This window comes from Bufo gargarizans, chromosome 6 (assembly GCF_014858855.1).
Source record: "Bufo gargarizans isolate SCDJY-AF-19 chromosome 6, ASM1485885v1, whole genome shotgun sequence".
In the NCBI taxonomy this organism is placed as follows: Eukaryota; Metazoa; Chordata; class Amphibia; order Anura; family Bufonidae; genus Bufo; species Bufo gargarizans.
Window position 1 is genome coordinate 387,092,256 of NC_058085.1, and position 26,111 is coordinate 387,118,366.

The 26,111-nt window shown below is 43.9% G+C and overlaps 1 protein-coding gene across 1 annotated transcript in view; it reads right to left on the minus strand.

Moving 5' to 3' along the window:
• Nucleotides 1-1,427: 1,427 nt before the first annotated feature.
• The window catches only part of ARHGAP19 (Rho GTPase activating protein 19), a 38,779-nt gene continuing 14,095 nt past the window's right edge, over nucleotides 1,428-26,111 (minus strand). The window contains exons 5-12 of the mRNA XM_044299368.1: nucleotides 24,588-24,814; nucleotides 23,597-23,683; nucleotides 17,898-17,963; nucleotides 12,818-13,024; nucleotides 10,292-10,375; nucleotides 7,664-7,762; nucleotides 5,009-5,086; nucleotides 1,428-2,027 (exon numbers count right to left, since the gene is read on the minus strand). Coding sequence (XP_044155303.1) covers nucleotides 1,971-2,027; nucleotides 5,009-5,086; nucleotides 7,664-7,762; nucleotides 10,292-10,375; nucleotides 12,818-13,024; nucleotides 17,898-17,963; nucleotides 23,597-23,683; nucleotides 24,588-24,814 — 905 coding nt within the window. The 3' untranslated portion in view covers nucleotides 1,428-1,970. The remainder of the gene's footprint in view (nucleotides 2,028-5,008; nucleotides 5,087-7,663; nucleotides 7,763-10,291; nucleotides 10,376-12,817; nucleotides 13,025-17,897; nucleotides 17,964-23,596; nucleotides 23,684-24,587; nucleotides 24,815-26,111) is intronic.

Below are 26,111 nucleotides of genomic sequence, written 5' to 3' on the forward strand. Positions count from 1 at the left end.
ATAGAAACCACGGGCATATCATAGAAGGTGTACGGTCAGACATATGGACCAAATATGAGCCCATTCCTAGGCTGGGCATACAAAATCAGCTGCGGGGAGGGGGGGGTTGGGAGAAAAATTCTGCCAGGCTACTCTGGTGGTGGCCCATCGCCCCTGAGACATCTGGCCGGCCAAGATTTAATTGATTGCGTCACCTTGGTCAACTAATCTAAAAAGAATGAAAACAAGATCCAAATGGATGTCCATTTGGGATCCAGTTTTCAAGTACTGACTTTCTAATATTTATAAAAAAAAAAAATAAGAACCTCCAAAAAGACAACTGATCTGGACAGAACTGCTGCCGTCAGTATGAGCCCCATAGAAATGTATTCTCTGTGTAAATCCACCCTTTATTTAGTGGCATGGTCTATGAGGAATTCTCAGCGAGAAGTGGGTGAGCTTTTAAGCATCTAAGAAAAATAAATAAAAAAATATATAAATAATAAAAATAAAATAAAAAACAAACTACAAATAGTTAAAACACTATTCCGCCAGGGCTCAGAGCTGAATGCAAGCTTGAATCCCGGACTTTTGCTAGCCCAAATCAAGATTTGCTACACACCGAATGTAATATCGCTATAATATTCCAATTTTGTTGCCGCCCATACTAACAGTGGGCTAACATTACAAATGCTTTTGGATTTGTTTTTTTAAAGATTTTCTGGATTTTCAGTAAACATTTTCAAGAGGAACCAGGTGCTTTAAGTTAAAATACACTTATTTAATCTAAAATTTGTCCCGAATTCTGTGGCGATTCATTTCCTTTAATACATTTTTCTAGCAGTTAGGACTCCCAATCCCCTGGATAGACCTAAAAGCTAAAAACACTTCCAGCTGCCTGCAGCCACCACTAGAGGGAGCTCATCACATACAGTGTATACACTGAACTCAACCGTGTGTGCAGTAAAGCTCCATCTAGTGGTGGCTGCAGGCAGCCAGAACTTTTATCCGTTCAGCATGATGATAGACTTGGAGCTCTGTATCAAAAACCTAACCTTTAGAACAAAGATATTTAAACATTTTTGACCTTAATGGCTTTGTGGATCTCCACTTAAAGGGCTTGTCAGCAGGAAATTCACTGTTACAACAAGCACAATGCCGCGTAGGGCTAACTCCGCTGAATGAAATACCTTTGAGTTAGCGATCTGTTGCGTCCTCCTGTAGAAGTACTTTTAATCATATGCAAATGAGCAGTTAAGTGCACCGAAGGCAGTACCAAGCCACTCTGTGCACCCTTGCTCTTCCTGCCTGTCCCTCCACTCAATCCCATCAGGCAAGTGGACCTTCACATTATGCAACACCCCGGCCTGCAATGTACGGATCTCCAGCTGTTTTACAACCTCTAGGCGGCCTGAGGCCGAAGACCACCCAACGCATACCCACTAAAACAGCGTCGTCATCAATACACAGAACCTGAGAAGCATAACTAGAGGCAGAGAATTAAAACACTGACAGCGCCACCCCTGTATGTGGGTTGCGCCTGGTATTACACCTTCAGTTGAATGGGGCTGAGCTGCAATACCAGACATCGCCCATGGAGAAGAGGAGTCGCATCTGGAAAAAACCCAGCCATGTTTTTGTCATCTTAAACAGCTTCCTTTAGCCACTACATTGATAAATCTGAAGAATTGTAACCACAGTGAAGAACTATAAGAACCCTCCCCAATAACAGGAACATTGTATTAATAACCACAACACGTGCATATATCAAAAGTCTTAGTATGCAAAGAACTGCTTGCTGGTTAAAGACTCTGTGTTAAAATAGTAATAAAAACAGTTCATAACATTAATATACCGCCATATAAGAGTCTGCACAGGAACGGTTAGGTCACAGCTTTGTAACAGTTGTCCACAGGTTCGTTAAAAAAAAAAAAAAAAAAAAATTCAAAAAGAGAAAAAAGTTCCAATAGAGTCCAATACGCTCCGATTCTTTAAATGGAGGTTTCTTGCGTAGACAAGAGATGTGCCCGTTTTACCTTACTGGGTGCCTGTAAAAAAAGAAAAGAAAAAGGGAGGCATATAGTAAATTGTGGACTATATTGTACAAATTTGATATATTTTTATTTGAAGATTAGTGGATGCAATTCAAATTTTTTTTCTCCAAGCGTTCTAATTGCTGGCCTAACCTCAGTATAGGACATCAATACCTGATCGGTGAGGGTCCACGTACAGTGGCTGTGTTTGGTATCGCAGCCCAGGCCCATTCACTCGAAAAGGCATGAGCTGCGTCTAGGCCACGTGACCGATGAATGTGATGCAGTGGCCTGGAAGAGGCCTCAGCGCTGTAGCCTCTTCAAAAAGCTGATTGTTGGGGATCCTGGAAGCTGGACCCCACAGATCAGATACCGATGACCTATCCTGAGGATAGGTTATCATTGTTAAACCACTTCGAAAACCCCATGTGTACGACCTTTGTTATGCGGTCCGCAAAACACTGATACGGGCCGTGTGCATTCCACATTTTGAGAAACGGAATGGCCGACCCCGAAAAGAACAGTCCTATCCTTGTCTGTCATGTATTTTTTTGCTAAATAGCCATGGGGACATGGAATGCAGAGTCATTTCTGGGTTTTTTTTTGCGGCCCCATTGAAGTGAATGGTTCTACATATGGGTAGCAAACAAAAAAAAAAAAAAAAAAAAAAAGCTGGATGTTTTAACCCCTTAGGGACACAGCCTTTTTACACCTTAGGACCAGGCCATTTTTTGAAAATCTGACCAGTGTCACTTTAAGTGATGATAACTTTAAAACGCTTTGACTTATCCAGGCCATTCTGAGATTGTTTTTTCGTCACATATTGTACTTCATGACACTGGTAAAATAAAGCTAAAAAAAATATTTTTTTTTGCATAAAAAAATGTCAAATTTACCAAAAATTGGGAAAAATTAGCAAATTTCAAAGTTTCAGTTTCTCTACTTCTGTAATACATAGTAATACCCTTAAAAATTGTGATGACTTTACATTCCCCATATGTCTACTTCATGTTTGAATTATTTTGGGAATGATATTTTATTTTTTGGGGATGTTACAAGGCTTAGAAGTTTAGAAGCAAATCTTGAAATTTTTCAGAAATTTACAAAAACCCAATTTTTAGGGACCACTACAGCTCTGAAGTCACTTTGCGAGGCTTACATAATAGAAACCACCCAAAAATGACCCCATTCTATAAACTACACCCCTCAAGGTATTCAAAACTGATTTTACAAACTTTGTTAACCCTTTAGGTGTTGCACAAGAGTTATTGGCAAATGGGGATGAAATTTGAGAATTTCATTTTATTGCCTAATTTTCCATTTTAACCAATTTTTTCCACTAACAAAGCAAGGGTTAACAGCCAAACAAGACTGTATCTTTATTGCCCTGACTCTGCCGTTTACAGAAACACCCCATATGTGGCCGTAAACTACTGTACGGCCACACAGCGGGGCGTAGAGGGAAAGGTGCGCCGTTTGGTTTTTGGAAGGCATGTTTTGCTGGACAGTTTTTTTTTACACCATGTCCCATTTGAAGCCCCCTGATGCACCCCTAGAGTAGAAACTCCATAAAAGTGACCCCATCTAAGAAACTACACCCCTCAAGGTATACAAAACTGATTTTACAAACTTTGTTAACCCTTTAGGTGTTGCACAAGATTTAATGGAAAATAGAGATACAATTTCAAAATTTCACTTTTTTGGCAGATTTTCCATTTTAATATTTTTTTTCCAGTTACAAAGCAAGGGTTAATCCATACAAGGGGCCCAGGGAAGGGTATCAGATAACCCCTTTAAAGGGGTTGTCCGGGATTGGGGACATTGGTGTAAGTGTACTAGAGAGACATACATATTTCACACACGCATGTCCTACCATTGCCACACATTTCTGAAGCCCCGTTTGGATATAGCAAATTATAGTGACTATTTTTGTAAAATCACAGTCATTATGCAGAGCGCACGGAGGGGCGGTAACTAGGCTGGTAGACATTGTGCCCCTCCGGTGCGGTGACATCACCGGGCATGGAAGACTCCTCCCATGTAAAATACAGGCTGGAGAATCAGGGGGGGCGGATACATGGAGGAATGGACGATGTGCGGCAGGAGGCGGAATATGTATGAGGGGGGTGCAAGGAAGAGTTGATAGACAGTTGAAACTATGAGATGCTGCGCTGGGACCCACAGTTTACTGTGGCAGGAAGTCATCACACACAAACATCGATGTCAACAATCTGTTGGGGACCATAGGAGCCATGCAGAAGTGTAAAAAAATAAAATAAAATACTTAAAGACATCGGGGGAACCTTGACTCGGCTAAACTATTTTAAAAAACAACAATAATATTAACAATAATAATATTTTGATCCCGGACAACCCCTTTAAGGGTTGGATGTGTAATTGACGCAGAATACTCACTAAGAATAAATAACAAAAATAAAAGGTTTTCGGCTGTGGAAAAAACACCAAAATCCATGTTTAAAATATATATTATATCCCCCCTAAAAGTAAACTACAATACTCAGCCCCTTTAACGATGACCTCCACAGTGCCCGCCCCTTTAACGATGACCTCCACAGAGCCTGTCTAATAGTGGCCCCTGCATGTAGCAGTGCCGTCATACGACTGAATATTTAAGGACCTGCGAACTACTAAAACCTGTGATCAGTTGTTATGGCAACCCTGGAGTAGGACCCGCAAGCTTCTATTGGCTAATAAGGGACATGTGACCGTGTGTATGGCAGTTCGTATTTAAGGGAAAGGCTTGCTAGCTTCTATTGGGCAATGCAGGTAATTTTTTGGGAATATCTCAGGAACGGTACGTCCTAGAGAGCTGAGACCAGGTCTAAAACCTTCCAGGACACCTGATGTACTTGTGTGTCAAATTTGGTGAAGATCGGCCGCGCATAAAGAACGTCTATATATCTATATGATTCAGTATGGATAATCCATTGTGTGAACGCACCCTTGTCGCTCATCCATAGCTGTTCTATACAAACCTCTTTCTTGCCATGAGTGTGCTCGGTAAGCTTTAATTTGGCTTTTGTAAAATAAACTGCAGGAGATTCTTGGGACACCTGGATTTACAAAAACACGTAGAAACATCAGTTAAAAAATAAATCCATAAAATCTCTACAATTCTTCGCGTACTATCCTTTCATTGTACGCTATCCAGCAATCAAAATGAGGAAACAAATTAAAACGTGTTCGATACCATGGGACACAAAAACCTCTGATTAAAGGGATTTTGTCACTGATGAGTTACATACTGGTAAATCTCTGAGCTGCTATAGGAGACCTCCAAATACACGTAATCAGGTCTGTGCGTGTAATATTGCTGACACAATCCCTTTAAATCTGGATTCTGTCTGCTGCAGGAGTCCTCCGCTACTAAACTGTCTAGCACAGGGATGCCCAACCTGCGGCCTTCCAGCCGTTGCAAAACGACAACTCCCAGCATGCCTGGACAGCCTACAGCTATTGGGGCATGCTGGGAGTTGTTGTTTTGCAACAACTGGTGGACCACAGGTTGGGCATCCCTGTGCTAGCAGATCACTGAAGTTAAAATGGTATTTATTGCGTAGTTAATACAAGGCACTTACTAATGTATTAGAATTGTCCATACACTGCTCATTTCCAGGGGTTCGTACCACCCTGTAATCCAGTAGTGGTGGTCGTGCGTGCACACTGTAAGGGCCTGCCTCTCTGATGGCAGAGAGGCAATGCCGATAGCAGACATTTAACCCCTCACATGCCATGGTCAGTTGTGACCATGGGATCTGAGGAAGCTTTCCCTGGGAGCGCTGCACTCCTGAAGCTCAAACAGCTCCCCTGCATGGAGATGGGGGTAGCCGTTCAATCTTGCTAATAGCCTGGACCACATCAGAGAGATCCAGGCTATTACAGTGTAGTTCTTATGGAATGGAGTAAATCCCAGCGAGTGCTTCTAAGTCTTCAATTCTTTATTTCATGTCAAAATAATACATATTACATGGACGCGTTTCAGCCCATCCAGCCTTCGTCAGCATGAATACATAAAATAAGTCTACATTCTTATATAGCGGTTCAAATCACGCATTCAATGACGTCAGACGCCCATCTAGGGGCGGTAAACCACATGATATCAATTCAGCAATAACCACACGTCATATCCTAGTTACAAAATCAACAACTAACTCCATAAATGATAACAAATAGCTTAACTTGATGTAACTCATATTTGCCATGTGTCATCATTCCACCCCATTTGCAATTTTATTTCCAGCTTCCCACTACATTGTATACAACATTAAATGGTGAAATTAAAAAGTGCAACCTTTTTTGTGTGTGTAACAAACCCTTATATTTGAATAGAAAAGTCATGGCTGTGGGAAGGCAGAGGGTAAAAACAAACACGCAAATGGGTTGAGAGTACCACCTGTCGTTGGAGGAGACAGTGTAAGGCCTAGTTCACACGACCGTATGGCTTTTTCAATGTTTTGCGGTCCATTTTTCACGGATCAGTTTTGTTTCCGTTTCTGTTCCGTTTTTCCGTATGCCATGTACAGTATACAGTAATTGCATAGAAAAAATTGGACTGGGCATAACATTTGCAATAGATGGCTCAGAAAAAACGGAACATATAAGGAAGACATACGGATGCATTTCCGTATGTGTTCCGTTTTTTTTGCGGACCCGTTGACTTGAACGGAGCCACGGAACGGGATTTGCGGGCAATAATAGGACATGTTCTATCTTTGAACGGAACGGAAAAGTACAGTCGCAAAAAAAAAAAAAAAAAACACGTTCGTGTGAACTAGGCCTAACAGGGGGTTCAGACCTGAGCGTTCTGAAACGAGCGCTCTGTATGCGCGATTGTACGGGCGTTTACAATCGCGCATACAGAGACAGGGGTGCACACATTGTCGCGCGTTCCCGAATTTCTATGTGCGGGAACGCGCGACAAACGCCCAAAAAAAAGCTCAAGCACTTGTTTGAGCGTCGGGCGTTTTACAGCGCGATCGTACGCGCTGTAAAACGCCCAGGTGAGAACCATTCCCATAGGGAATCATTGGTTCTTGCCTGTTGTGCGTTTTACAGCGCGTAGGAACGCGCTATAAAACGCTCAGGTGTGAACCCAGCGTAAGGGAGCTGGGAGTACCACTTTCTAGAAAGGACTATGTATAGTGTACTGTATAGGAGATGCGCTTCTGCACAGCTTAGTACTGAAACCATAGAGGCCTTTGTGACCCTATTTCACAGGCCTGTAGACATCAATGGGCGTCTACACCACCGACCAAAGTACTGCAATTGTTTTTCCACCAACGCTATCCCGATCCTGCAAAAAAAACATGTCCTCATACTGCTACGATGAAGCAGTAAAGGAAAAACAGCCATTGATGTATGGATCCCCTTTGGGGTATTCAGTGTATAGGCAAATATTTTGTAACGGAATACCCTTTGAATGGATTGTGTGGATGCTTTCAGAAGCTTTTGTTGGGACAGCACAATCTACCGTAACCTATAAGTAAAGCAGTTAGCCAATAGGAATAACAGAATATTGTGACCAATCATTTAAAAAAAAAAAAAAAAAATTTTTTTTAAAATAAAACGGATTTTCTTTACAATAAATGCACATTGCAGTGGATTTAACACTATGTAATTTTAATACTTACATATTTCACATTTTCCTTGACGTACTCTGATCCTTGTGAGGACATTGGGGTCACCGTCCTCTTCTTCTCGGACACCACCTGTCCGCCCAAGACTTTACGCTGGATGTATAAAAATACCAGAAGTCAGAATAAGGGGTAATGTGCACACAAGCGTTGCCTGGGTCCACATCTGTGCCGCAGTTTTTGCGTCTCGGATGCAGACCCATTCACTTCAATGGGGCAGCAATAGATGCTGACAGCACTCTGGGTGCTGTCCGCATCCGTTGCTCCGCAAAAGAAATAGAACATGCGCTATTCTTGTCAGTTTTACGGACAAGAATAGGCATTTCTAACATGGGCCGCCCGTTTCGTTCTGCAAGTTTTGGAACACACAGTGTTTTGTGGATCCGCAATTTGCAGACCGCAAAACATGGTGCGGTCTTGTGCATGAGCCCTAAGGCATGTGTTTCCACACATTTGAGAAGGTCAATTAATACATTTACATACATTCACTTGTGAATACAATTCATGCGGCTCTGGTTAAAAATGTGTTCATCCCTCAGATGCGGCGGCACATCCCGTCACCTCCAAACAGTCCGTACCGCACTATCTGGGATTCTATAGAGTGGACCATGCACACAAGGCTTTTTCTGAAATTAAGTGGACCACAGGGCATCTCACTGATGGTCAAGTCCGATATCAGCTCTAATCTGTCCAGACAGCGAGTGCTCCTATGGCGCCACCTCAGAAGGGTGCAAGCTGTGACCCAACCAGAACCCATAGCTATAACCAGAGCTACAATTTACCTTGCAATCCATTTGTCTAGCTCCTGTGTGAGCCTGGAACATACTGAGTATCATGGCGCCTGATCTTCCATCACAGAACTTCAAAGACTACAATCCCCACAATCCCTAGCTTTCCTGCTGCAAGTGTTTTTTGATTGGCTGCCTGATATACAGTCTGGTCACGCCCCCTGTACTCCGTGATCAGCAGCACAACGCACTGAGCATGCTCGACCTAACAGAGGCTCAGAACTACAGGTCGAGGCCATGGGAGGAGTTTATGAGGAAACACCGTGGGCAGCAGAGGAAGAAAACTACTTTTATAACTACTGAACGGTAAATATATGCAATTGACATTATATTAGGTAATTATTGCTGAATTAGTCTAAAACATAAGTTATATATAAAAGGTCATTGTCATTTGTAAACTCTCCCGTCATGCGCTCTAGGGGGTTTCACAAGCAGTATTTTTGGTAGTTTGTGATGCTGTTTTTTTTTAGCCATTCCTCTCTATGGGATGGATGGAGAGTCACTTCTCATAGAGGTGAATAGAGCGGCAGTGCACATGCTCGACCGCTGCTCCATTCATACGGGAGTTACAGGAGAGGACCCTATCCGACAGCGATACTCGGACCAATGGTGCAGCGAGATGTCTGGGCCTGTCAATCAAGGTGGAGGGGGTTATGCCTTCAGCAGTGAGGTGCTGACAGACTGGTATCTGAGGGCTTGAGCCTGCCCCTCAGTGCTCCGGTGGGCTAATTTGCTTATTGGGGTGTCTTCACATGCGGCAGAACATTCTGCAACTAAAAAAAATCTGTTCCATTCACTTGAATGGGGCTTGCAGAAATCCATGCGCTTGCTGCCCCATTCAAATGAATGGAACAGATTTTCAGTTGAGGAAATTTCTTCCACAATCTGCTGCGTGTGAAGGCGCCCTTATAAGAGATTAGGGGCACGTTTATCAAGCTTGTCTGTTTTAAAGGGGTTATCAAATAGTACAAATACCCCTCAATGCCTGGGCCCCTCCTTACCCGGTCTCCAACACCCAAGTCCCTCCCTGCACAGCCACCACTGCATCTCCCTGTCGCGTGGATAAAAATCCGACAACTGTAAGCCACCCTAGCGTATTTGAGAATTTGTCCTATTGGATAACCCCTCTAAAAGCAATTAGAAAGGCGTATTTTATTTTTCCGTCTTTCTATTGCAGACTATTTATCAAAAGTCTCATAGCCCTTCATGAATTACACTCTGCATATTGCTATTAGTCTGACCTCTGGTGGTTCTTTTTCAGTATGACAGGTTCATATTCACTAAGACTGGTCTAATTAACATTCGCACGAAAATGCGCACATCTCTGTGAAAGGGTGACTTTTTAGGCGAAATGTGGCGCAACTCGCCACAAAACAGACGAGGAAGAATACACCAGCCCTGGTGGAGTAGAAATTAGACTTTTTTTTTTACTAAATCAGGCACACAATAAGGCCCATCTACATAGAGTGGTAAAATAGGTGCAAAAGTTATAAAAACTTCTGAATTAGTCCAAAAAATAAATAAATACAGGCGAATGAGGCACCAATGCCTCCAAAAACAGCTACAATTTCCTATAGTAAATGAGACTAGAAAAAATAAAAATAAAAATAAAATAAAGACGGTCAAAAACACTATGGTAAGTGTGGCCCACAGACTCTTCTCCTGAATGGTGCAGCAGAGAAGAATAAATAAAGTAATCATTGGGATCAGCAGGGTCAACCCTACCAGGCAGTATGCCTGGTTTAATAGGGCTGATTCTGCTGACAGATGCTCTTTAAACCCATGTCCAGTCCTTTCTTTATAATGCAGGCAGATAAACTCCTGTGTAATAAATTACCTTAATCATCCCGCTGAAGGAGCGCGAGCGGACATGGTTCTTCGTGCTGCTCAGGTCGGGTGTTCCTGGATTATGTTTATTGAACTAAAATGAATGGATTCAAGTTACAAATATGGCACGGGTTAATGAGTATACTAATGGACTACAGATTTTGGTTACACTGGGACTTTTTGTAGCGCGACTTAGTGATTTTAAACTATAGAACCACAGCTGCAGTCCAAATGAATGCATTTAGTTGACTGCAATCTTGTGGACTGCAGCAGGTCATTCAATAGTTAAAATCCACTGCTCTACAAAAAGTCCTAAGGCTAGGGCTACACGATGACATTTGTCGCACCAATGTCACGCAACAATTTTTATAATGATAGTCTATGGTGTCGCACAGCGACATGACCGTATCCAAGATAGATTTTTTTGCGACTGTCAAGTCACAGTGCGACACCATAGACTATCATTATAAAAATTGTTGCGCGACATCATTGCCGCGTGACACATGTCGCAGTGTAGTTGTGCCCTATGTGTCACGCGACATGTGGTCGTGTAGCCCTAGCCTAAAACATTGCCTATCCCGAGTTGCCAATCAGCTCATCTAGGCAGCTGTGTATGGAACTGCAGTAACAAGGAAACGTGACCAGCTGCTCCAGGGCGAGAGTCGCGTTCCCATCTCTGCTGAACGGGACAAGCGACGTCGTATGAAATGCAGGTCACCGCGGCTTCAGCAGCGATATGTCAGTAATAGCACATAACCACTCAGCCTGCACAGGTCACAAGGGTTGGCCAGCAATGGTGATATCACGTGTAGACAGGACTTCTAATGGGGACCAGATGCAACAAGAAAGGGAGCTCCGTGCGCTTCTGACAGGGGCTTTTTTTTTTTTTTTTTTTTTTTAAAGTTCAGACCTTGGGTTTCCTATCACCTTGCACATAGTGTCTGATCTGCACACACCCCGTTTATAGGGCAGGAGGAGTAGGTTGATATATGGCCAGACAACTGATTTTTAAATACACGCTTAAAAAGGAAAAAAAATAAATAAAAATACACGTGTCTTTTCAGTGCGAAAAAAAGCGTGTTTTTGACACTTTTTTAACCAATGGGTGTTCACTTCACTACAAAGCTGAAATTTCAGCTTGAGGTTTTTGAAGCAGATCTGTGCCCAAAAAAAAAAAACACGTGGAAAATGCACAAAAAACACAAGGACTTACATGGTGCTGTTTTTTTTTCTGCATACTATACATTTCAATATGAGATTCAGCGCCAATTCTGCCTCAAGATAGGACGCGCTGCGTGTAAAAAAAACATCAAGTGATGCTTCCCATTGAAATGAATGGAAGGCTTTTTTGAAGCCGATTTTACAGGCAGAAACGCTCCAAAATTAGCGTCAAAAACTGTGAACTGGCAGATAGTTTTATTGGAAACTATTCTACGCTTAGGAGTTCGTGGGCGCGGATGACAACCTTCCCTCTACAAGTGTGCATACAGAGATGGTCATCAGTCGCAGTAGTACACCCACCGGGCTCCGGAGCATTACAAGTTCTACTGAATCTTCGGCCATAAAACTCTACTCCAATCTGCTCAGCACATCCTTCTCTATAACATGTTACCTGCAAATGAAACTTGTGACAGTTTCCCTTTAAAAATGTGTTGTCCAGGAGATTATAAATCTAATGGCAGGGAATGGTTTAAAGTATTATAATAGTAAAATAGTAATACTCACCCACTGCTGATCCAGTGACCTCCGCTGGTCATGTGCCATCTACACATGTGACCACTGCAGCCAGTCACTAGCCTTGGCTGCCTTGTGCCCAACATACAGGCAAGACCACTAAAGCCAGTGACTGGGTGCCGAGTGCAGGTGTGTAGCCAGCAGGGTAATAGTTTCTATTTTATAGCATTCTCTGCCGTTAGTAGTTTGAATTCCCCTAAGGAGGCAGGTTTAGCACCATTACACATGGTGTCTTCTCACCCACATAGTAGAACGACTTCTTTCCTTGGGTCATATACTCTTCTGCTGGGTCTCTCTTGCTCTGTTATTATCTAGGCCAGGCTTGCTCAACCTGCAGACCTCCAGCTGCAGCAAAACTACAACTCCCAGCATGCCCAAACAGACTACAGCTATCAGCCTACAGCAGGGCATTGTGGGAGTTGTAGTTTTACAACCGCTGGAGGGCCGCAGGTTGAGCATGCCTGGTCTAGGGCAAGGTGCTGAATCTCCCTAGAGACCAGTCCTGTATGGAGACTTGATGGAAGTGCTCCATGGTATGGAGGCTTATTGTCAATGCTCCATGGGAAAGGAATATGAAAAGCGGTATCTCCCAAGGAAGAGAACCGGTGGCGCTGTGGAGATGGTTCTCTTTCTTGGGAGATAAGTCTTTGCATATTCTGTTATTACCTTAGTAATTCTTGATGCTGCATTATCTTGTATATGCAGCAGAGGGCGCTGTATGAATGAGATAAGCTGTGCGTCTTAGTTGTGATCATTGATCGCATGGAAAGGAAGCTTTTGGTCATTTATACGTGTCCACTACCTGCCGGATGAGCTTTTTCTTCTTGGCAGAATCTGGCATATTGTGGACGTGTTGAAACAATTCTCTTAAGGCTTCCTCTGTGCGCCGCTGCGTCAGTTCCTGCTGAGATGTGGAGGATGAGGGCGATGATCCGAACCGGCTTCTTTTCTGGCTCTTTACAAACGGAAACTCGTTGCGGGTTTCAGAAGACAATAGCTCCAGATCATCCTGCGAGAAAAGGACAGAGGAGGGGGTGAAGGGTTAATGCTGCCATTTATAAGATGCCAAGACACGTCAAGAGCCGACTGTCACAAGCAGCGCAGTATTGCACCAAGCTCTGTGGCGGAGTTCAACTGCTTAAAGGAGTTGTTCACCTTTATGACCTCCTGTACAGAACCCACAGCGTGACAATACCCACGGGGGAAACCATACTTAACCAACCCCTGCCACTGGGCTCCGGCTCTGCAGCTCTCGGGTCTCCCCGCGTCAGCATCCAGTTTGACATTGGCTCACGTCACTATGCAAGTGACATAGCGTCAAATCGTATGTTGATGTGGGGAGACCCGGGATCTGGACAGTCAGCGATGGATCTGTAGTTGGCAACGCGGGTCTGGCCACGCTGTGGTATTGTTCAAAAGGTGAACAATCCCTTTAAAGGCTATGAACACCTGTGGAGCCACTTTATTAGATGATTAGGTGCTTCGTGGGCTAAACACATTTTTTGTAATAGGCTTTTATTAAAACCTTTTCTTTGCTTTGTTTTAAGTTTCCATGTTTCACAGTACATAGCAAGCTGCAGAACACCGCTCACAGTGAAATCCATCAGGCGGCTTGTTCTAGAGCCCCTCTCTCCTGGATGATTTTCTAATCTGATTTATGGTCAAATCAATGCTCAACGTTATAAAATCAGCTTAGAAGATCGCTGATAGGTTTTTATTAAACTTATTACAAAATGTTTTTTTTAGCCCAAAATATGTAAACTTCCTGCCAGCGATTGGCTGCAGCGATGACCTGCTCACCTTGAATAACAAACATTTGTCATGACGCAAGGTGGAGCAGTAGGTGTGCAGCAATAGACGGCATCAGTGTCAAAGTTTAAATCGTGGGAGCCCAGCGGAGGACGAAGAGCAAGTAAGGCTTCCCTGAGCAGGCCTGCTCAAAGATCCCCCCCTCCCCCAAAAGGTGCATAACCCCTTTAATATAAAGTGAATGCGCACATTTGAACACTCACATTATGGGTTATCTCAAGATAGACACCGCTAGGATATGAAGGCAACGTCTGGCTTTATCAGGGGGCCGCATAAATTAAATATACACACTAGGGAAGGGAGCGAATCCATTCCTTCATCAGAACAGACTTTTTGAGGAACAAGGGGTCGGCCCCACTGATCAAGAGGCCCCCCATTTAATTGACGGGGCCGAACATCTCATCTAGCTCTGTCTCAGGAGGAGCGGCACAAGCGCACATGGCAACTGTACATGTGCCGCTACACTTCCGAGCGCCGCTACTCTGAGCAACGGGAGATGTAGAGGGCTAGGCGAGATGTCCGGCCCAGTCAGTCAAGGGGAGGGGGAACAGCTTGATCAGTGGGGTCGGCCCCTCTCTGCTCAATGTCTGCCCTGATGAATGAATTAGATAGAGAGATAGAGCGAGAGAAAAGGAAGATGAAGACACAGCACACTTGTCGGTTGGGTGCAAAATCAGGCCAATATGAACCAGCACCAAGGTCCCATTCAATAAGAAGGAAGAAGCCAGCAGCACACCATTAAGATAAAAAAAAAAAAAAAAAAAAAAAAAAAAAAAACACCACGTGTGGTTTATTCACCCAGTGTCATGTAGCGACGTTTCAAGCTTGAGAAAGAACCCAACAAGCGGTTAAAACATCGCTACATGACACTGGGTGAATTATCTTAATGTTGTGCTGCTGGTATATATATATATTATAATTTTTTTATTACACACTTCTATGGTTCAGCAATAACAGTTTGAGACGAGAACAAACTAAATATATGGATGACGACTTCCACAGAGTGAGCTTGTCATGGTGCATTATTTCACCTACACTTGATAAGCCTGGATTAAATAGATTTATTTCCCAGAAATTGGCAAGATACAAAACTGATTGGAGTGGTGCCATATGGTTTGGATCCAGCATCAAGATTTGCCTAATTGATGCTTATGAATGTCATACACGCCAAGGCTAATAGAGTGTGAAAAATTATTATTAATAATACTCTGCACAAAGCTATATATAGTCTAAGGTAAAAATACTCTGGAAGCGGCACTGATCTGCACAGTTTTCCACCGCAGTACCATACGATCCTCTGGTGGTCCAAGAACCTGGCTCAGTAAGGCCCCTTTCACACGGGCGAGATTTCCGCGCGGGTGCAATGCGTGAGGTGAACGCATTGCATCCGGACCCATTCATTTCTATGGGGCTGTTCACATGAGCGGTGATTTTCACGCATCACTTATGCGTTGCGTGAAAATCGCAGCATGCTCCTCTTTGTGCGTTTTTCACGTAACGCAGGCCCCTTAGAAATGAATGGGGTTGCGTGAAAACCGCAAGCAAGTGCGGATGCAGTGCAATTTTCATGCACGGTTGCTAGGAGACGATCGGGATGGAGACCCGATCATCATTATTTTCCCTTATAACATGGTTATAAGGGAAAATAATAGCATTCTGAATACAGAATGCATAGTAAAATAGCGCTGGAGGGGTTAAAAAAATAATAATTTAACTCACCTTAATCCACTTGTTCGCGCAGCCGGCATCTCTTCTGTCTTCAGGACCTGGGTAAAGGAGCTGTGGTGACGTCACTACGCTCATCACATGATCCATCACCATGGCGAGGGATCATGTGAATGGCCATGTGATGAGCGTAGTGACGTCATCAAAAGGTCCTTTTCCTCACAGATGAAGACAGAAGAGAAGCCGGGCTGCGCTAACAAGTGGATTAAGGAGAGTTAAAATGTTTTATTTTTTTTTAACCCCTCCAGCCCTATTGTACCATGCATCCTGCATTCAGAATGCTATTATTTTCCCTTATAAGGCTCCATTCACACGTCCGTTATAACACTCCGTTTCCGTTCAGTTTTAAATCGGAACGTTTTTTTCGGATCCATTAATTTCAATTGCCTCAGCAAAAATGCGGACACCAATCATAGTGCTTTCCGAATCACTGAATCCGTTCAGTTTTCCTATTTTCGAGTATGCGGATCCTGAAAAAAAATAAAATAAAATGCAGCTTGTCCTACTTTGTCAGTTTTTCTGGTCCGTTGTCCATTCAAGTCAATGGATCCGCATAAAAACTGATGACATGCACAAAACCATCCGAATGTCATCAGTTTTTTAACTGATCAGTTGACAAGAAACTAAAAAAAAATGAAGTCCAGCCCTCAGTGCCTGTGGTGAGAGAAGTTCAGGTCATTTTCTGCTCTCCTGCAAAAGGGCATATGAAGTGGACCGATTGATCACTATGATCCAGGAACGGCCCTCTCTATGGGATACCAGACAAGAGGCCTACCAAAATAGGTCGCTAAAGGACCGGTATTGGGAGGAAATTGCCCATGAACTTTTGCCATCCTCCTGGGACTCAGGCAACTTAGCCAAGAGGGAAAAAATAAGTGAGTAAATATATTATAATATGTGTAATTTTACTTTTCCATCTGTCCTAGAGCAGTATACTGTACGTGCTTGTAATTTTTTTGGGCCAATTAGAAAATTGCAGCTTCCAGACATGTGCATTCACTGCATTTATCAGAGATTTAAAACCTGTATTCCTGCAATTGTAATACATCTACAACTCCCATCAAGCACTTTGTTTTCACCACTTTTTTATTTTTTGGGTACCCTAGCAACATCTATTCCGCCTCTTTTTTCTTTTGAAAAAACAAACAAAAAAAAATAACGGAAACACGGAACGGATTCGGAAGCACTTTAGTAAAAAAACTGAAGGTTGTACTGAAAAACGGAACCGCAAAAAAAAGGAACGTTTATCTGGAAAGGTAAAAATACTGACGTGTGAATGGACCCTAACCATGTTATAAGGGAAAATAATACAAACTACACAACCTTGAACCCAAACCTGAACTTCTGTGAAGAAGTTCGGGTCTGGGTACCACAGTCGGTTTTTTATCACGCACGTGCAAAACACATTGCACCTGCGCAAAAAAAAAAAAAACTGAACGGAATGCAATCGCAGTCAAAACTGACTTGCGCGGGTTTGCTGCAATGCACCGGGACGCATCCGGACCTAATCCGGACACGCTCGTCTGCAAGGGGCCTAATGGTCTCAGAGGTTCAGCAGAAGACAACCCCATTTGGAGCCAGTGCCACTTATGGAATGATTCACAGAAAACTGATCAGAACTTGCTGAAGATATGTCGTGTGTACAATTCAATATGTTGTGTGTACAATGATTACAACACAATTAAAACTGTACTGTAAAGATCGTGCGGACCCTCAGTTTCACTGGTGGGCCCAGGGAAACCCAGTCCAAAACTGTAAGTAACGCACATGAAAGAGGTTACAGTCTGTGCAGGTATTGCTGACCATCAGATGCATACAAAGTTATTACAGTGGCGATTCAGGTCATTGACATTTAAAAAAATAAAATCAATAGATGTAGTTCACTTTAGTTCATGGAGCAAGGATAATGGGCAGGATACGGCATGACTGGCACCGACTTGTGGTGCGGTTTGAACTTCCTTCAAAGCATCAGTATCTGATCGGTTTGGGTCCAATTCCATCACCTCAGCCGATCATATGTGACCGCCGTGGCCTCTTCCTCAGCCTTTGTGCAGCTCAGCCTCATTTAAGTTGATGGGACTGATCTGCAATACCAACTATAGCCACTATATAATGTATGGCGCTGTGCTTCGTATAGTAGAAGTGGTGCAGCCCCTTCAAACAGCTGATCACCAGGGGTCCCGGGAGTCAGACCCCCCCCCCCCCCAATCAATCAGATACTGATGACCCAAGGATAGGTCATCAATATGAGTACCAGTAGTTGAGTGTGGATACATTACTTTGCCTTTACAGTCATGTGCTGGTGCAGTACCGGGCACTACAACCCACTATACGGCTCACATTCTTACCTTGGAGGCGGGGGTTTTGCTGCCGCTGAAGTACAGCCGTGCATATTCCCGTATATAAGCAGGAGCCTAAAACCAAAGCAGAACTGAGTTTAGAAACCTTCGGCAATCCATTTTATTAGTACATATATGCAGTTCGCTCACAGTCGTGAATCCATATGCAAGTGAAGAGAGTGGGATGGTAGTTGCTGCACGGCTGTATAGTGGACGTGTAATTAGCAGTTCTATCTGCTGGGCTCACGATTCCTTTAAAAAGGGAATGTCACGTTAAAATGCAATGTAATCTGAAGTAGGGATCGACCGATTATGGGAAATACCAATATTATCGGCCGATATTAAGAATTTTGTGCATTATCGGTATCGGCATCTAACCTTGCAGATATACTGATAATGCGTGAAAAGCGAATACTAGTGAGCGCTTCCATTATGGAAGCGCGCACTAGTATGCATCAGGTGCCGGGAAGAAGCGCAGCAAGCGCTTCCAATTCTGACTCACGCTGGTCTTCTTTGATGGGGCCCGCGCGCTGCACTGTCCTGACCCCATACAGAGTCAGGAACGTAGTGCGATGAAGAGGAGCCGCGGCGCAGGAGAGGTGAGGAGTTTTTTTTATTTTATTCATCTGAGGTCTGATCGGGGTTAATAAAGGGCCGATCTGAGGTCTGATCGGGGTTAATAAAGGGCCGATCTGAGGTCTGATCGGGGTTAATAAAGGGCCGATCTGAGGTCTGATCGGGGTTAATAAAGGGCCGATCTGAGGTCTGATCGGGGTTAATAAAGGGCCGATCTGAGGTCTGATCGGGGTTAATAAAGGGCCGATCTGAGGTCTGATCGGGGTTAATAAAGGGCCGATCTGAGGTCTGATCGGGGTTAATAAAGGGCCGATCTGAGGTCTGATCGGGGTTAATAAAGGGCCGATCTGAGGTCTGATCGGGGTTAATAAAGGGCCGATCTGAGGTCTGATCGGGGTTAATAAAGGGCCGATCTGAGGTCTGATCGGGGTTAATAAAGGGCCGATCTGAGGTCTGATCGGGGTTAATAAAGGGCCGATCTGAGGTCTGATCGGGGTTAATAAAGGGCCGATCTGAGGTCTGATCGGGGTTAATAAAGGGCCGATCTGAGGTCTGATCGGGGTTAATAAAGGGCCGATCTGAGGTCTGATCGGGGTTAATAAAGGGCCGATCTGAGGTCTGATCGGGGTTAATAAAGGGCCGATCTGAGGTCTGATCGGGGTTAATAAAGGGCCGATCTGAGGTCTGATCGGGGTTAATAAAGGGCTGATCTGAGGTCTGATCGGGGTTAAAGGGGTTGTCCAGGTTCAGAGCTGAACCCGGACATACCCTTATTTTCACCCCGGCAGCCCCCCTTTGCCTAGCATCGGAGCATCTCTTGCTCCGATGCGCTCCAGTGCCCTGCGCTAGATCGCGCAGGGCACGGGCTCTTGTGTTTTCAATAACACACTGCCGGGCGGTAACTTCCGCCCAGCAGTGTGTTCGGTGACGTCACCGGCTCTGAGGGGCGGGCTTTAGCTCTGCCCTAGCCGTTTTACTGGCTAGGGCAGAGCCAAATCCCGCCCATCAGTGCCGGTGACGTCACCGGGGTTCCTGTCAGCCCCATAGAGAGCCCCGGTACGTCACCGGAACTCAGAAAAATGCCTTTGCCCTGTGCAATTTAGCGCAGGGCAAAGGAGAGCATCGGAGCATGAACTGCTCCGATGCTCATGTCAGGGGGGCTGCCGGGGTGAAAATGGAGGGCTGTCCAGGTTCAGCTCTGAACCTGGACAACCCCTTTAATAAAGGGCTGATCTGAGGTCTGATCGGGGTTAATAAAGGGCTGATCTGAGGTCTGATCAGGGTTAATAAAGGGCTGATCTGAGGTCTGATCGGGGTTAATAAAGTCAGTGAGGGGGGGGGGGGATGGGGTGGAAATTGGCATTTGGCACTAGTATATTATAAATGTAAATTATAAATTGACTACCAACTAAGGGCTTTATTAATTTATAATATACTAGTGCCAAATGCAAATTTCCACCACTTCAGTGACTGCCAACTAATTATATCTATATATTTTTTATGAGATATAAAATAATCGGTTTAAATAATCGGCTATCGGCCTGAAAGTTAACAGATTATCGGTATCGGCTCTAAAAAAAAAAAATCAATATCGGACAATCCCTAATCTGAAGGCAGCAGGTTATAGAGCAGGAGGAGCTGAGCAGATGAATATATGGCTTTAAGGCAATAGATGCAGTATAACTTGTAGGTTATACATTAAACTCAATGCCCTCTCTGTTCTTAGGAGTCCAGAGGGAGGTCCCTCTAATGAGCGAGTCTTCCTCCATGACTGTGCATACAGAAATAGCTGACAATCACTGATAGGACCGCCCACTGGACTCCTAAACATAAAAAGGGCAGATTTAAATTAATTGCTACTGCCGCTACATTCATCTCAATGGGGGTTCGGGAGACAGCCGATTACAGCACTCCAGAAATTAATGGAGCGGTAGCACACATGCCTGACCCACCGCACCATTAACTTTGGGGGTCCCTGTTCTCAGTGGAGGTCCCAACAGTAGGACCCGCGGCGATCTTAGCCATCACCCATCATGTGGGATAACTTGCCGCAACTGGAAAATGTCTTTAAATTTTGCTGATCACTCCTGAGGATAGGGGCTCATGCATAAGACAGTATGCATTTTCTGTTCCGCAAAACGAGGATCTGCAAAAAAATACAGAGGACGTCCCTGTGACATCCATGTTGCATCCAGTTTTTTTGTTTGGATCCACTGCAACAATGCCTATTTTACCCATCGCAAAACGAAAATAGAAGATGTTCTATATTTTTTTTGCAGGGCTACAGAACGGACATACGGACGCAGACAGCACATAGGATGCGGACCCATTCATTTCAATGGGTCCGCATCACATCAGCAAAAAATGCAGATCGGATGCAGAAAAAAAATACATGGTCGAGTGCATGAGCCCTAGGTTTGCTAATCAGATCAGTGATGGTTCAACTCCCAAAACTCCAGCTGATCAGCTCTCTGAAGGGGCCACATTGCTTGGGCAAGTGATGTGTCTGTTCCATAGCATACCAAGCACAGCGCCATACATTGCATCATGGCTGTACGTGGTATTGCATCTTAATTATATTCACTTAGGCAGCGGTTTTCTTCTGGCCAATTCTCGGCATAATTGCCGGATCTCTCCGCCAGTCCCCATTATAGTGAACGGGGCCAGAAGAAGTCCTACAAACCTCACAGAATGCTGTTCCCTGCCAGAGACCCGCTGCAAGTGTGAAATTAGCGATACATGTGAATGGGCTGCGCAAAGACGGATGGATGTGATGTCACAGGCTGAGGAATAGGCTGCAGCAATTGCCCAAGCGTCATGGGCCCTTCAAACAGCTGACTGGTGGGGGAAGTCTGACCCGCACCAATTACGGTATATATTGGTAACCTATCCCCAGGATAGGCCATCAGTATTTACATCCCAGAAACCCCATGCTGTGCTCAGAATAAGGAGAAGCGGCTTTTATATGGCACTTGGGCCTCTTCATCCTGGGGATTGGTGGTGGCCACTTTAACCAATCTGTATTCAGTAATGTTCTAAGCTCCCCCTAGTGGTGGCTCCCATGTGAAGCTCTCTATAAAGGGGGGGGGGGGGGGAGAAGATATTGGAGGATGCCTTGGATCCATGTGATGATAATCAGCCCCATTGTCATGTGATGGGGCAGAGTTACACACTTTCTAACAGCAATTTAAACACTGGAACCCAAAATAACAGTGCTCAAAATGGTAGACATTCACTAATTAAAAAAGATTATTTCTAAAAACCAATCACAAGGGATGTGAACAGTATAAATAATTGATCTGAATCCAGGTTTTCACGCCCGCTTGCTCCACACGGGTTGGGGGCGACGTTCACTAGTGCATCTTACTTGATATTCTGCACCACGGTATACACAGACGGGAGGAGCGGAGCCATTGGGTTACCACAACTACATGGATTTGTAGATCTGGCATCTCACCCCACATTCATCAAGACAGACAGACAAGTGCTGGCCCAGGGATGCACAGGGCTCCCGCCTGAACGCAATTAGGGGGATGACCTTCTCATACCTAGCTCTGGTCACTGGGCCGAGAGCTGTTAACATCCATTTATCTAACATATAATAATGGGGGACTGCTTGAAGGCAGTCCGGTGGGAATTCACAGTATTCCAGAACCAGTACCGTTAAATGGGCCACAGCGAGAGAGAACACAATCAGCTGGATCTGGTAAAGTTGTAGGATGCTGGGTATGGAATTATAGCTCCCACTAGGGCAGGGATCAGAAACTTTCGGCACTCTAGCTGCTGTGAAACTACAACTCCAGGCATGCATAAAAGTGAATGGAGTTGTAGTTTCAGAACACCTGGAGAGCCAGAAGTTGATGATCCCTGCACGAGGGTTTTCAGATAGCTTTCCCCAGGATCCTGAATGCTGTCATACATCCTATTGGGGCAAAAAAAATTCCATAGTAAGACTCAGAGCGGTCATTTCCTGTGGGCTAGAAGTAGCTGCCAGCGGGGCCCTGGGAACAGGAGTGGCAAGGAATCAATGTTTAAATTTACTGGTAATACTGTATTTCAGTGGCCACTGTACTTTCAAAAAAACGTATTTGCATAAATCAATAAGACAGGTGAATATAAGAAACTTTGTAATCTATTTTATGTTTCCATGGTGACAGACTACAGACAAAAAATAAATAAAAAACTATGTAGTCTGAGGAGGCAGTCCGATTGCCATTTATCTGTTCTACACTTCTTGTGAACCTACCAAATGCATGCTTGTCTGTTAACCAGACCCAAGTCCCCATGGTAAGGGCCATAAGACTCAACAGTAGGAGATATATATTTTTTTTTAATTAATAAAACACACGTTGCAATAGTGAGTGCATTTTCAACTAAAAAATAAAATTAAATTCTGCCCCATAAAAATTTACTTTCAATAAAATTTTGCTTTAATAGTACAGGTGAATACTACTTGTAATAAACTTTATTATTTCATCAGAGAAAAAACAACCCTTTCTCCCTAAAGCAGACTTCTATAGGCGCCATGTCATCCGATCCTTTACTAAACTGACTGACGGGGGGCCGCGCCGCTGACCTGCACCCCTTGCGGAAGATGGAGTGATGGCCGTGGAGGGATCTGCAAGGACGCAGGCGTTGGGGACCAAGTAAGTGTTCTCTGTATGAGGGGCCCAGGCATTGTTAGTGTTTTTCATGTTTGGATAACCCCTTTAAGAGGGTGGAATGCTTTCTTAGAGAAACACTGATTATTAAAATGTTCTTTTAATAAATAAATAAAAATTAAAATAAATCTATTACTTTGAGTCTACGGCCTTTTGCTGACCCGTCTTCGTGCTAACAGACAAGAAAAGGACAAATTAATATCTATCTATACAACTGCCTGATCAGACTAGGCTTTTGTTTGTAGTCTGTTACCACGGAGACATGGCAATGCCGCTGAAAAATGACAATTCGAATTGACCATTATAAAAGGGTCTTCATTGCCCATTTTAGATTCGTTACAGGAATAACAGAAAATAATTAATTGCAAAAATAGACATGACCATATAGTTACATGCATTAGAGTGAGGGGACAGAGTACTGTGAAACCCACAGTACGGTAACTTAGTATCATTTATAACGTGCGCACTTACCTTAAAAAGTTTTTGAGAGTGTTTAATCATGAAGGTGACTCCGTTGGTCAGCTTTATTATATGTTCTTGCAAATCATTTGCAGTGACCTAAAAATGCAAGTAATAAAGTAATATCCTGAAACAATCCGATATTTAGAACTTGATACAATTTACATCAAAAGTCAACTTAGGCTATTCCCAAATGGACATTTTTAGCTAAATATTGATCTGATGAGTCTGCAATCTTCGATCCTTCATTTTCAAACGCCATGATAATGAGTTTGCACCTTGCTCCTAGTTTCATCTCCCTCCCAGTAATACATGCCGGATCTGTGTGTCCAGGATGCTGCTGTCTTCCTCCTGCAAACTGCCTTGGGTGTGCTTTCCTCCTCATGTACAGACTGATTTACCCTCCTTGGATGCTTTCCCCCCCCCCCCCCCCTAATTTTAATTTAAAAAAAAATAAATAAATAAATAAAAAAAATATATATATATATATATATATATATATATATATATATATATATATATATATATATATATATATATATATATATATATATATATATATATATATATATATATATATATATATGTATATATTCGGCCACCTTCTGATCCAGGTGCTGTGAAACTACAAGTCCCAGCATGCTCCATTCATTTCTATGGGAGTTCAGAGAAGAGCAGAGTACGGTAAGTATGCATGCTGGGAGTTGTAGTTTCACAACAACTGGAGGTTGCCTACAACTGACCTAGTGTTCTGCACTAGTGCAACTTACAAAGTCTAGAAAAATCACTGCCCCCCCCCCCCCATACTTTAGACCTCTGAGAAGCATTTACATGTGTCTGAAATCAGCCAGTTTCAGAATCTGCAGGTTTTTATCGCCTCCATCAGCAGGGAATCTCTGTAGAAGCAGCAGCTGCTTCGCTCCCCACCAAGGCTGGCATCTCTATGAGCGACAAATTGCCTGGCGAAATATTCCTCCTACGAGTCAGGATTCTGTCTGCTTACATTCTTGGGCCATACGATGTGTGGGGCAAACATCAGCGCCAGGTTGTGGGCGGACATCTTGTTGCGGTCCTGTTTTTTGGCCGTTTGGTACAGGAGATCCAGTAGCAGTTTGAGAAGATTCCTGTTGGAGGACGGGAGAAGTAAAAACAGAAGTTGCAGAGCCTCCATTTGTCGCTCCTTATCAGGTGCCCCCGTCCGGTTACCCTTGTCATCAAGAAGCATTAGATCTGTGAAGAGGAAAAAAAAAAAAAAAAATACGCCAGTTAAAAATAAAATACATGGCGCAATGAGACGGTCTTCATCTTCTTCATATCCAGCGTTGGACTCAGCAGAGGCCGCTGTGCGTATTTCAGATAGGATAGCGTCTGTCACCTACGCCGAATCATTAGGGATCAGCAAAGCTATGACCATAGAGACGCAACCAGAACCATCTCGTTAGGTGGTCTAAAGAGAATCTTCCAGAAGAGTGGACCCTTCTGTATTAATGCATCACACAGGGTCTGACATCTTACTGGGTGCAAGAGCACCCACCAAGCCCACCTAAAAAGGTCTACTTAATAGGAATCTGCTGCAAACGTAATCCATTCAGCAGCAACAAGAGCGCAGATAATGCACAGCATTTACGATAATGGATGCGAGTTACATCGCTCCGGGGAGCACCGGGCTTAGGGTCTGCAACAAAAAGACCATATAAATGACAAAATGGGGGCTGCTTGAGACCCTCCATCTATGAGCCAGAGATGAGCTAACAAGCGGGTGTTCTTGCACTGGCTAGCTTGGGCCATGGCACCACAGCTGTAGTAATGTCTGAGAGGTCGCAGTTTTTTTTTTTTTTAATAGGTACAAGTCCTGTCATAGTAAAAATCCTATAAAATGTACGTCCTTGGTTGCCAGGAAATGAACAGCTAGTGAGCGTATCCATACACAGGGGGTGCGGGCTGTGATAATTAGATGACATCCTCCTGAAGTGGCAGAAATAGACAAGAAGTCAGACCCTGGCGTTTAACCCCTCAAATGCCATAGTCAATAGCGACTACAGCATCTGAGCAGTTAGGCCTCTTTCACACGGGCGTGAGTTTTTTTGCCCGGATAAGAGCCGGATGCGTTGCGGGAAAATGCGCGATTTTTTCTACGCAAGTGCAAAACATTGTCATGCGTTGCACTCGCGTGAGAAAAATCGCGCATGTTTGGTACCCAAACCCGAACTTCTTCATAGAAGTTCGGGCTTGGGATTGATGTTCTGAAGATTGTATTATTTTCCCTTATAACATGGTTATAAGGGAAAATAATAGCATTCTGAATACAGAATGCATAGTAAACCAGCGCTAGAGGGGTTAAAAAAATAAATAAATAATAATTTAACTCACCTTAGTCCACTTGCTCGCGAAGCCCGGCATCTCCTTGTGTCTCCGCTGCTGATGAACAGGACCTGGGGTGAGCTGCTCCATTAAATACAGGTTAAGGACCTTCGATGACGTCACTCCGGTCATCACATGGTACGTCACATGATCTTTTACCATGGTG